The following is a 13,499-nucleotide window of genomic DNA, read 5'->3' as shown; positions in this document are numbered from 1 at the left end:
TAATTTCGTCTGCTTCCTGTTAACCTTCCTGTGTTACTTCGTCATTTACATCAGCGTCAGGAGATCGCATAAGCGGGTTATGGACTTGGGGTATGTGAACAGCATTTTTGATATTCAAATGATCGTTAAAATAACCAGATCTCTACTATAGGGTTGGTGATCCATTCTTCCGATCAGATTCTCGAGAAATTGTCCCGAGGGTCAGGGGTAGTCAAACACGGGGATTATGGGGCAATAGTCCTGGTATATAGACATGTGGTTATCAGCTGCTCTTCCTCTGTTTGTATTCCTACATGTATGTCATTAATGCCTCATCGGAAAGGTTGTCATGTATGTCCAGTGCAATGAAGGGAATTTGCTTTTGTTTCAAATGGTAGCGTCAAGAATGGTCCCAAACATTGTTCTGACGCCCCCCCAAAAAGCCACTTCCATGAAAGAAAAAGGCCTTGCAACGGATATATTGCTAATGATTTTTTTTTTAATCATGACATGTGCCTAGACTTCAAACACAGAAACATTTTTTTTTCATATGCAATTGATGTTGCACAGCTGAAGGGCCCGAGTCCATTTATTCCACTTCTTATTGAACAATGTGAAAGGTTATACTGTCATTTTCAGTAAAGAAGAAATCCACCAAAAAATAAAAAATAACAAAACTCTAACAGAAAGAGAATAAATAGGAAACAATAATCGGAAATAAAGAATATATAAGATGTTGAAACTGCATGTTTTTATTTCGGAAATCATATCTTGACCAGTCCTTATGAATATTCAAATGCGCGGGCTCATGATGTCATACCCTGACAATTTTTAATGTATGTTACATATGAATTTCGTAAAAATGAAAAGAAATTAGCTAATAAAAGTAAAATCATCTTCCCGTACTAGTTTAATATATTAGTATGGGATGATGCTTTTACTGGTATTAGCTAATTGTTAAATGTTGATTAACATTGTTAAATATTATTTAACATTTCTTTTTTTTGGGGGGGGGGGGGGGGTTAAAGACAATATTCTTACAGCTGAAATATGAAATTACTATCATTTCTGTAAATGACATGCTTAATGACAACATGACATCGTCATCTTGCTGAGTTGGATATTCCTAAGGACGGGTCAATTAAGAAATGTTTTCCGAAAGAAAAAATGTGACATTTCAAAACGTTATATCGTCCCTATTTTTTATCCAGTGTTTGTTATTTTTGTATTGTTATGTGGGGATTTTTTTTCTTGACGATTATTGATTTTGAGGTTTATTTCTTCTTTAAGTACTTAGGACCATTTATGCCTAAATGACTTTTGCTCCTCGAAAATTGTCATTATTTCGATCGTGGATTGGTTCAGTTTCTAACGAGAAGATGGTTGATGCTTTCTTTGTCTTCTTTTTTTTTTTCTTTTTTTTCTCTCCTAAATTAGGGCTGTGAACTCCCGAATGATGAAGGAGCAAATTACGATGACTACCAAGATGGCGCTCGTAGTTGGGACAGATTTTGTGTGCTGGATGCCGATAATCATCATGGGCATTCTGGCCAGCTCTGGGGTGGTCGACATACCCGGTGACACCTACGCCTGGACAGCCGTATTCATTCTACCACTAAACTCCTCGCTCAACCCTTACCTCTACACACTCTCCGCTGTCCTTCAGCGCCGCAAGGAATTGAAATCTGGTACCGAATGATGCTCACGTGTGTGTGTACGTGGGTGTGTGTGTGTGTGTGTGTGTGTGCGCGTGTGTATGTGTACTTATTCACTGCATTTAAAGTGACAACGTGAAGGTACTGTGCGTATAAGAGAACCCAATGTTTCATGGTTAGTCGTAAAATTCCCTGCATAATACTTAATGGCCTCACATACTTAGATACATTTCTGTTACTTTGAAATTATAATATTTTATTGATATTATTTCCTATCATATATGGGATTTTTTTTTAACCCACACTACCAGTTTTTTGTATGACAGAAGTACAAACTTTTTTCGCTGTTCGTAGACTAATGAGTACACATACAGTTATGTAATACAGCAACATTCTTTTAGCTGGTTTTATCTTCTATTTCCAGAGTCTGGCAGCATTAGTATGCAGACAAAGTCAAGCAATGTTACGACCTACGTTGAGGAACAACTGCGCAACAACTGCGTGATTTCGTCCTGCGTTTTGTCCGAAGACCGCAGCGTTGAACCGATCACAGCCTACTTGAACCGATGTGGGGGCGAGCTGAGCTCGGCCGAAGGGCGACTGGTAACTCGAGATCTCCGTAAGGCCCTGATCTGCCTCTCTTCAGCCGGTGTGAAAAACACAACTCTTTCGGCTGCAACCGTAGCTGTAGAAAAGGTACATAGAAATATTCCCCGGAGGCCGAGAGCCGGCGAGCAATGATGAAAAGAAGGAAGGAAGGCGGGGGGGGGGGGGGGGGGGGGGGGGGATAGATTCACCGTCCTTTGTGTTCATGTGGCATTAAAGTATACACTCCATGTAAAGAGGGTTATCCCGAGTGGAGTACATGAAGTGTTAAGCATCAAATTATAAGTATACTTTTCTGTTTGTGTTTTGCACCGTATTATGCATACGTATTTGTTATATCTCACAAATCATTTTTGGAATAAAACTTAATACCACGAAACAGAGAAAATTGAGTCACTGGAATGAAAATCCGTAAGGTAAAATTTGCCGGATAATTTACATCAAGAGCCTCAGCTGGGTGATCCCTGCTTAATTGCTTAATAATTAAGCAAAGCAGGGAGCATTGATACATTCAGCTGACAATTATTGTCGGTATAGAGACATGATTTAAGACAAAGTGTGTGCATCCTATTATAGCATCTTTCCACACATCTTTCATCACATTTCTTTGCAGGACGAACACGGAGATCTCCGAAAGGCCCTCTACGTTGTTTCAAACCCTGCTGACGTCAAAGGCTCTTTGGTATCGGTACTGACGGTTTGCAATGCAAGCTGGACTCACTGTGGGACCAGGTCAAAACAGGCGAAAACTGCAATCTCAGAGAAACATTCAGCTTTCCTAAAAAGTGACTGCATTATCTGCCGTGTATAACAGAAAAAGAAGTCACAATGTTTGAATGATATATAGTAACTCTCATGCCTGTCTATCTGTACGTTTAATATGATAAAAAATACATATCCCACATTTTTCTGTCATGCAGCTTCGATTGATTGATTCGCAACGCCGTAGGTGTGTGCGTGTGTGCGTGTGTGCGTGTGTGCGTGTCTGTCTATCGGTGTCTACATTTAAGCAGGTTTTAAAAAAAATATTTCTGACATTGTTAATACGGAACAACATGGGATTGATCTGGAAATAACTCGTAACGTCGTGAATATTATTGGTATGATCACATGTGAATTGTATTCTATTATCAAACCTCATTGATATCGATCGATGGGAACGTTGTATGTTTATTAACTTATTTGCAAACTTGTTAGACTTTCGTGTACTAAAGTTGTATCGGCGTGTGGTCATGATTAACTTGTTACTTTCCGATATGCGTGGGACAACGAAGGATCTGTACTTTATTCTTGTAGAATGATAATTCAGGTTAGGAAATTATTTTCCTTCATAAACAATTATTGTTCTATATTGAACATAATCAGAATGTGTAGTTAGTTCCTAACAAAATATGAAAAAGAGGTACCTATATTATGCTACTCATTAACAATATATAACGTATTTTATTCAATAAGGTTGTATGAAGCTTCTAATGCATTAAAATCAGTACTGACCAATAAAATGACCATGGATTGAAATTACTCTTACTTTTTTTTACTTATATCTTTCAACGGAACCACATAGAGCATTGTATAGTATAAGCAATATATATAGCATATTCACAAACGGAAGCCAGGATTTATTGTACTTACAAGAAAAATGATACTTCATATTCCTGCTGTAAAACAAGACTAAATACAGTGTTCTTACTAATGAAGGCTGCATTTGCAGCGAAAAAGATAAGAGTAACAACAAAACAAATCAAATATATTTATTTCTTAGTCTCTGCAAGTTAGTTATTAAGAACATCCTAAAAAAATGTGCACTAATGTGCAAACTTCATTGAAAAAAAATGTACTGAGCATTGCAATTTATACGGTCAATGCAAGCTGACGAATCTAGCATTCTAGTAATACGTTTTAGCAATGACTCGGTTTTTATCGAAGAACATAGCTTTACTCAAGTGAATGGAACGGAAATTAAGCAGGTCAAAGTGCGGATGTGGACCTCATGATAAAGTAACTATCTTAAAAGAAGCGGCAAACATCGTCATGTTTTCCTAGTCTATGGTAGAACCACTGTTACACTGTTCCGTTTTGTGTTTGTTTCATGAGGTTTATCGTTGGTCTATCAATTCAAGAATTATACATATCTTTATCATAATTGAAGAATAAAAAGACAGCAATATAAGCTTGCCTTATCGGCAGAACTTTTCGTGTATACATACCATGTATCTCCTCCCCCCCCCCCGAAATAGAAATCATTTGTCCAAACATGGTCAATTCTGGACGATATTGTCGTTCTGCGTCAATCATCCGAACGTCTTTTGTATGTTTCTTGACGCATAATATATGTGAAATATGAAAGTCTGCTCTTTCAGAATGTGGTCTTAACTAAAAATTCATGTCTGGCGACTTTTTGTTTGTTTTGAGGTGCAGGGTCACATATGTGACCCTGCTAAAATTCTGAAAGAGCAGACTTTAAGCTTTAAAATGATGTATAACTCAAATCAAATGGATTCTCCTAACCTATCTACATATTGGAAGGAAAATATAAACTCAGGAAAAGTGGGAACTGAGAAAAGAGGCTCTGAAGTACAGTGTCTATTCAAGCGCTTAATCTTTGCCAAACCGTGCTGGCTGTGCGATGAATGGGACAAAAAACAGGAAGTAAACCACCAGAGTAACGACAATGAAGGGATTATTAGATTAAACTGAAATTAAGCATGCCTCATTAACACATTCTGTCCATAATTAATGCCAACTTTCAAAGCAGTAGCACTATCCTTTCAAAAGTTATTAGAGTTGAAAGTGAAGAGTGTGGACAAGGTTTTTCGGAAATGAAAAAGGGATTCTAAAGACACACCTAATCACACTATTCTACCAAAAATGTTCGAGATAAACTACTAAAAAACACACCTTCCTGCCTGTTTTATGAAACCAAATTTTAGCATAATGTAAAAGAAGATGCGCTTTTTCAGATATGAAAAAGTCAAGTTCGTCTAGGTTGACCCATTTCACTTATTTTCAGTCCTCACGCAAAATCAGTATGTGCGACTTTATGTTCGTTTTGAGGTGCACAGTCACATATGGTTATCCTTTATATACCTACATATACACATATAGGTGATGCAAGTGATCACTTCATTCGCTGGATACCGGGCATTATATCACTATAATAATGGAAGCATTATACGAAAAGAGATGAACGCATTCAAGAAAAAGTATAGTCAAAGGATCAATTCTGTATGAAAAGTTCATTTAGATATGCAAAGTTGTGTATTGGTCTTTAATAAAATTATTTTGCCCATAATATGCAATTAAATACCATGTGTCTGTTATGGAGACGTAATTTCAGCATACATGTATGTGACCGTGCATCACAAAACCAACAAAAAGTCGCACCCCTTGATTTTATGTGACTACTCAAAAGAGATGGGGTTTTTCGTCTGTGCTGAACGGGTTATTCTTCTTCTACATCATTCCTAAATTAGGGATCTTCAGATGGATCGGAAAGTGTCCTTTCAAGGTTTTATATAAGGTCACATACTTCAGTTTAAAGGGTGTGTACAGTTCTGGTTGAGGTTGAGACTAAGCTTTTAACGTTTTGCGAGATATTCAGAAACTACTCTATGGGATGTCAAAGAGCATGCCGTTCTAAGGGGTATCAAAAGTTTATTTGATGAAAATCGGTTTTGAAATGGCTGAGATATCCCAAAACAACGTGAAACAAAGATACATGTATCCTAATAAAGTTGTGGCATGTCGCCTTTTATTATTAGCACTTTTTTGGATATCTCAGCCATTTGAAGACCAATTTTCATCAAATAAACGTTGAATCCTTCTTAAAAGTACATGCTCTTTCATATTTCATAAGAGGCTTTTCATTATCTCACTTAGGAATGTTCAAAACATGAATCCCTACCTCAACCAGTACTGTACATTCCCTTTAAGGACGTTCCTCAGTTGAGTTTGTGTGCATCCTAGCTGCGCAGGTTTCAGTGACGTAACAAAGAGCGTAGTTCTAAGCGCACGAACAAGACTGTGATGAGCTGAGCTAGCTGAGCTGAGCAGCTGCTAGTAGATCAAGCTAAAGTGTGGTACCTACGGATACCCGGCGGCAGCTCCCCACCGCGGCCGCGCTGGGCGGCCTCGCTCGGCTGGCGTGCCGACTGTACGCGTTACTCTCTGTACGTACTACGCAAAGTTCAGCGGTCCAAGCCGCATGTACATGGTCATGGTAGCACAACACTGATCGACGGAATTGGGAAGCTTGGAAGTGGAACAGAGCTGTTTCCATTTTCAATCCATAGATCCGTTTTGCATAGATGTCAAGTTCAAAAAATTCTTATGAGTGAGATTTTCATGATTCGGCATCTCGGCGCGCGCGCATGTGCATGAGCGAGGGAGCGAAGCGACTGAGAGACTAACGAGGGGAGGGCCCGGTGTGGGAGAGGGGTGTCCTCCCTCCCACGGTAGGGAGCTTTTTCAATTTTTAGCTCTTAATGGTGTAAGCTGGTGCATACTTAAGTGATTGTTTTTTACTTATTTTGAAAGACAAAAGGGAAATATGCCTTCAATTGCAACTCTCACTTTAATCCTTTAAGCTGTGGTCCCAATGCGTGAGAAAAATGGGTGCCATGCGTGAGATCGTGAGACAGACCCTAAATGCTTGAGTCTCACTCACAATGCGTGAGACATGGTAGCTCTGGTTTTGTGACATGCAGTTCATTATCTGTTCATCAACATGGTAAAGTCGAGTGCTAAGGTACCAAGGGCCTAGGCCTATAGGCCCTAGTCGGGGTCTCTAGGGCCTACTTGTTTACTGGACTACGTGTTAAAAGCAACAACAAAACAAACATATGACACACATTTCATCTTTAGGTCTAGCAACTAAAACAATCTGGAGGCCGTATTCTGAGAGCTTATTAAGTGTCTAATTAGCACTTAATTACCGAATTGGTATTCTGAGAGCATGATTAAGTAGGGGGTATATTAACTACCATAGCAACAAGCGTTTTGGCGGGAAGGACCTTCGCGTTTGCGCGTATCAATGCGCGTGCACCTCTGAGAGGACTTAATCACAGAGTTGATTACGAATCGGTATTCTGAGGGTGTAATTAAGTATGAAAGTTAATGGAAAACTTAATGATACCAAAGAGTGTCATTATCTACTCCGATATCATGCATTACATCGTGTTTTCTCTGCCACAAAGATGCTTACGGTCTTCGGTATCCGAGGAGCGGTTGAATCTTGTTATCATGGTATCCGTAGAATTCAGAGAAAAAAAGAAAATATAGCCGATCTTCGAGGAATATTGTCATTTTATGTGAGCAAAGAGGTTGAGATCTTCGCGTGCGTAGGTGAGGGGTTGTAATCAAATACCGGAGTGTGCGCACGGAGCTCTTGGTACCGGGTTGTAATTACAGGGGGCGTGGAGGAGCGCGCATTGAGTGCATATTTGCGCGTGCAATCATCATTTTGGCTGCTAACAACGCGTCTTATTGGATGGAATAACAATTAGATGGGAGGGACCTAAGATAATTACAGGGGACTTAATCATACCTTAATTACGTCCTCAGAATACCGATTTTGCCCATGATTAAGGGCTTATTAACTTAATTACAGACTTAATTACGACCTCAGAATACCACCCCGGATTATCTCTGTTAAAATCTGAATTAGATTTTAACTTGTCATTACTCATAAAAAATATTGTTTGTTTGTTTTTTATTTTTGGTTACAAAATACAAGGTCACGAAAGTATTATAAAACAAGTATTTTTCACATTCATCGTTCAGATATTAATTTTTGATTACTAAATCTGGTGTAATGAAAAGAGAATCGAAGAATTTTTTTTCCGGGGGGGGGGAGGGGGCCAAGGTACATCTCCATAGCTTACAACACGCACTTTACCAACCACTGCAGCAACCAACACATGCAGTCTACAATCAACGTCATTTTATTACGATTTGTTTGTTTTTATTTTCCTTTGGAGGACCGTCAGACTAATGTCAAAACTCCCATTTCCTATATTCTTTCTCCTCCATTATCACTTTCTGCACATGGTTACAGCAAGTGGGTAAAACAAACAAACAAACAAACAAGCATGTCAATATGGAGTTTTTCACGCTTGCGTCCACATAATATCATTTTGGCTGTGTAAAGGGAAATAACAAAAACGCACATGAACTTTCCTTTCTGGATATTTTTCACCATGTCACGGCAATTGTGACACGTTTTTTGTTTGGTTGTTTGTTTGTTTATTTGCTTTGAAGAAAAAAAGAAAGAAAATGGGGTTTCAAGTGAACCGCATGAGATTCATGCATCCTAGCAGGGTATGTCCCAGTATTGGTTCCTGACCAGATTTGGGGGTCTTACGATGATTTCTGTCATAAGGAGGCTCTGCTAGCACTAAAACAAGCACATGAACCCCCATTTTTACAATTGTTCTGCATTAAGTAACCCTTCTTTTACAATTTGATAAAGTTTCGTAAGAATGACATGGGTTTTGAATGAGCAGCAAGACATTCATGAACCCTACCTAATTGGGGCACGCACGATAGATTTATAACCAGATTTTGGGGTCTAGTGTGATTTCTATCGTCTGTGGATGCCGCTAGCACACAAAAAAACTGCGACATGAGCCTCCACTTTTTATTGTTTTTCTGGAATGCGTAAGCCTCCTTCGTTAATTTGGTCAAGTTTCGTGAAAATGATATGGGTTTTGAATGAACAGCATAAGTTTTATAAACTCACCTTGTCAGGGTATCCCTGCGTAGGTTCCTGACCAGATTTTTGAGGACTTACTATCATAATGTCGCATGGGGGCGCTGCTAGCACAAAAACGAGCGCGTGAACTTCCACTTTTAATTATTTTTCTGGAATTAGTAAGCCTTCTTTTACAATTTTATCAAGTTTTGTGAAAATGACATGGGTTTTGAATGTACAGCATACGTTTTATGAACCTTGTCCTCATGCTCACCCCTAACAGAAAACGTCGATGAGAATGATTTGAGACATTCCGGTGTTTTCTGCCGCGTGAGGGCGCTGCTCGCTCAAGAATGAGAGTGCAAACCCTAACTTTAAAACCTTTTCCTCGTTTTGGATTCCCTTTTCTGTAATTCCTGCAAATTTGGAGAAAATAGCATGGGTTTTGAAAGAATTATGGGGATTTAAGTTTGTCACTGCAGATTTTTGTGCAAATCATGGTCTTGATCCTGTAACGCTATTATTTTGGTACAGGACGGCAGATTGGTCATATTCTTCAAAGTCCCGTAGAAGAAAAACAAGCACATGAACCTATGGTTTTATTTACATATTTGAGCTTCGGATGGGTCAAAGTTACGGTATGGAAAATTTGAAGAAAATGACATGGACTTCACTTTAACTGATAAACGTCCTTAAGATAAGTTGGGAGAATCCATTTGAATTGAGTTATATTTCATTTGAAAGCTTAGAGTCTGCTCTTTCAGAATCTGCTCTTAACTAAAATCAATGTTTGGAGACTTTTGTTGGGTTTGTGATGCAGGGTCACACACACACACGCACACACACACATATACCTACCTATCTATCTATATATCTATATGTGACCGTGCACCACAACAAAACAACGAACAAAAAGTCGCACCCCTTGATTTCACGTGAGGACTCAAAAAAAGGTGAAACGGGTCAACCAAGTCAATTTTGCGTTTTCCACATTTTCTGAAAAAGCTATTCCTTTTCTACATTATTTTAAAGTTTTGGATCATAGAATGAATGGGAAAGTGCATTTTCAGAAGTTTTTCTACAACCCTTATTTTGAAGAGTAGTGAGATCAGGTATGTCTTAGAGGTCCTTTTTTTCATTTCTTGATAACCCTTTGCAAACTCTTCACTTTCAAGTCTAATAACTTTTGAAAGGATATTGCCACTGCTTTGAAAGTTGACATTAATCATTGACAAAATGTTTCAAAAAGCGTGTTCAATTTCAATTCAATCTGATAATCCCTTCACTGTTGTTGCTCCAGTGGTTTACATCCTCTTGTTTGTATCATTCATTGCACAGCTAGCACGGTTAAGTAAAGATTAAACTCTTGAATAGACAGATAGACCCTGTACGTCAGAGCCTCATTCCTCGGTTCGCCCTTTTCCAGAGTGAGAACTTTCTGTCCAGTATTTAGATAGGTTTGGAGTGTTAATTCGAATTGAGTTATACATAATTTTAAAGCTTCGAGTCTGCCCTTTTAGAATCTGTCCTTAAAAAAATCCATATGTGGCGACTTGTTTGTTTTGTTTGTTTGATAGATACTTTATTTTCTGCAAATCAATATACATTGTACATAAACTGAATAATCGTGAACATGGGAAATATACAAAGTATATTTGAAACAGAGTCGTTTGACTTGCATAAACAATGATATAAAAGGAAATTAATGATATTACAGTTTGCATGTCTATGCAGCTGGGATTACAATAACAATATTATATTTAGGAAATGATAATGCAGAGGGCCGCCATTGTAAGCATTGCTTGAAAAGAGGCCGGCCCGAGGAAAAGGTAGGTAGGTAAATTGGTAAACAATACAAATTCTGCTGCGAGGATAGCAGGGGGAAATAAACTCTGATGTGTGAAGGTGGTGAATGTGCGTGCGAGTGCTTGAGAGTGCACAGGGGCAGATAGGCTGGGATTTGGAATGATAAAATTGGTTTGCTGGAAGAGGGAATGACTTACGATGTTGCTACTATCGGGAGACCAACATAAGTCATATAAATTATTCGGGCTTAATTCGTATTTGAAGTATACTGTGATCGAAAATTTTAGTTAAGCTTCTTGAATTAAGGTGAATTAAACTGAAATTAGCACAAATCTGATTTGCCTTATTGAAAAAAAACTGACTGTTGAATTCATTGATAGTGAAATATTGGCTTGTGTGGTTGACTAGCTGTTGGTCATCTATTCCAAAATCAAAATCCATTTACAATGAGTGACATTACGCAATAATGGCCTATCATGGTGCAACGGGAAGTGCAGTGCACATCGTATACACGGGATGTATACGATGAGGTGCATCGGTGCGTGATGTGCTGTAACTGACCATTAGGAGGAGTGACTGAAACAAAATTACTGACATGATCTGCAGGACTGCAGAGCATAGACACACAAAAACACAAGAAAGAAAAAAAGTATTGAAGAGTAATAATCGACCGTAACTATCTGCCTTACGCAAAGCAACATAGAATCAAAACGGCAATAAACCGCCTTACGCAAAGCAACATAGAATCAAAACGGCAATAAACCAGCTCTGAATTTATCGGTTCTAACATTAACTTTAGAAAATAAACGTAAACTTTATAACTGAACTGAGTACAATATCACGATTTCGGTAATGAGAGTGACATGAACAGCAAAGTTTCTCGTAAATTTTACCACTGAATACCGGCAAAACCCGCGGTTGGTAAAGAGAGAGGGAGAGAGAGAGAGAGAGAGAGAGGAAGAGAGAGAATCTTTAGAGATTTTAAGAATAAAGTTTGAAACTTAAATCAAAATTGCAATGAGAAATCAATGTAAGTACACTATGGTCTAGCATCGACGTCAATTCAATGAACCCATGGATCACCCCCCCCCCCCCTCCACCCTCCGCAACAAGTCACCCAGTCAACCCGACGTACAACAACACATTATAACAATAAACAGAATTCTGCATTCGGGGCAACCTCATGCAGGCCGCCGGTAATCATGGAAACTTCGGTGAGGCATGACAGAGGCATGCATAGAATACTTTGATCTAGTTTCAATAGTTTAAAAAAAAAAGAACAACAACAACAAAACTTGATATTTTTGGTCATAAATGAAAACGTACATGTATATGTTATGGGCTGAATGGGGACCCTGTTTGTGAGGCATGTGGTGGGTCGGAGAACGTCCCTTCGGCTGGAACAATTAACAAACATACACAACTTATGTTTACAAAAGTGAATATGCCATTACCGACTCAATAATATACATGTAGGAGACGTTGGTACAGGATGATTCCCATTGTACCCTATAGGGTCGCCTCCAATTATCATACGGTTACAAAATGTAAAGGGAAGAATATAACACATTAGTACACTATCATGTATTTCAGTGTAAAGTGAAATACACTGAATATTTAACATTCAATAAAAGGAAAACCCCCAAAAATACCATGTAAAGAAGGAGGAGGAATCGGCCATGGCTATCTCATTAGATCCACGAAACTGTCGAAATGAGCTTTGAAGTAAGCGATTTTCGAAATCAGAGTTTATGCATGTACATATGGATATTTCGGTAAAGAAACAGAATTTAACGAAAAATAAGTGATTCTTATGAATAGCAGAGGATGTCTCTACCCGACACAAGTGTTGCCAATTTAAAAATTCACTGATTATTTACATTTTACGTATTGGCAACTAGAATGGTATGTATAACAGAGAATCAGGGAAGAGGGAGCTCCTCTCTCCACTGGGTTAAGGAGCCCTTGAATTTCATACGTATTGTACATAAATTGTAAGAAAGAAAATGTAGAAGACGGAATAAGGTGTAAGAAAAAAAAACAATATGGGACAGATTAAGGGGCTGGAAATAACGGCCAAAAGGCATATTAGGGATTAAATTACTCAGGATCACTTAGTTTTACATGGCCAGAATACGCGTGGGTAACCACAAAAGAAAACAATAACAACTAATCTTATGCGGTTAAAAGATTGAGTAATCTTATTTAACATGCACAATATGATAAACCACATTCGTATAAACATGCATATTTTCCGTGGATCAATGAGTAGCAAAAATAATTTCCGATCTATACTATCAAGTGACTCGCCAAAAGGATTGACGGAAATCCAATCAAATCATTCAACATCGAATAAAACGACATACCCTTGAGTTGCGTGAACTCGGGAACCAAACTCATTCTGATAGTCATAGCCTAAGACCAAGCAGTGTGGATATGTGAAATACAATGATAATTCCAGATACATTTTTCAGCTAGTTCAGTCAGGTTTTGCGGGACATAATCTCAATTGTAAATGAAATGCGTGCTTGACAAGTGATAGAAGTAATCGCAAGAATTGAGAGCAGCTGATATCATAGCTTGGTGGTATAGTTGGTAGAATGTATAAACACAAAAGATATAAGACAAAATCACCGCATACATGTAGGTTAAAGACCTTTTATCTATGGACTGGTTGTATCACATGAGAGAAATTCAAAGACGTATGGGGACAAAAAAGTATTGATTGCCAAGCACTAAAACATGAGGACAGGTGAGAAGGA

General features: G+C 38.4%; 1 protein-coding gene across 1 annotated transcript in view; it reads left to right on the top strand.

Moving 5' to 3' along the window:
- The window catches only part of LOC139726680 (G-protein coupled receptor GRL101-like), a 32,161-nt gene extending 29,786 nt beyond the window's left edge, over positions 1-2,375 (top strand). Inside the window, exons 5-7 of the mRNA XM_071637667.1 lie at positions 1-90; positions 1,417-1,667; positions 2,059-2,375. The exon at positions 1-90 is cut by the window's left edge and continues 654 nt beyond it. Of these exons, the coding sequence (XP_071493768.1) occupies positions 1-90; positions 1,417-1,667; positions 2,059-2,375 (658 nt within the window). The remainder of the gene's footprint in view (positions 91-1,416; positions 1,668-2,058) is intronic.
- Positions 2,376-13,499: the final 11,124 nt, after the last annotated feature.

This window comes from Diadema antillarum, unplaced genomic scaffold (genome assembly GCF_040938485.1).
Source record: "Diadema antillarum isolate AM-2024a unplaced genomic scaffold, OU_Dant_1.0 seq00000096_RagTag, whole genome shotgun sequence".
In the NCBI taxonomy this organism is placed as follows: Eukaryota; Metazoa; Echinodermata; class Echinoidea; order Diadematoida; family Diadematidae; genus Diadema; species Diadema antillarum.
This window is presented reverse-complemented; position numbering and strand designations above follow the sequence as displayed.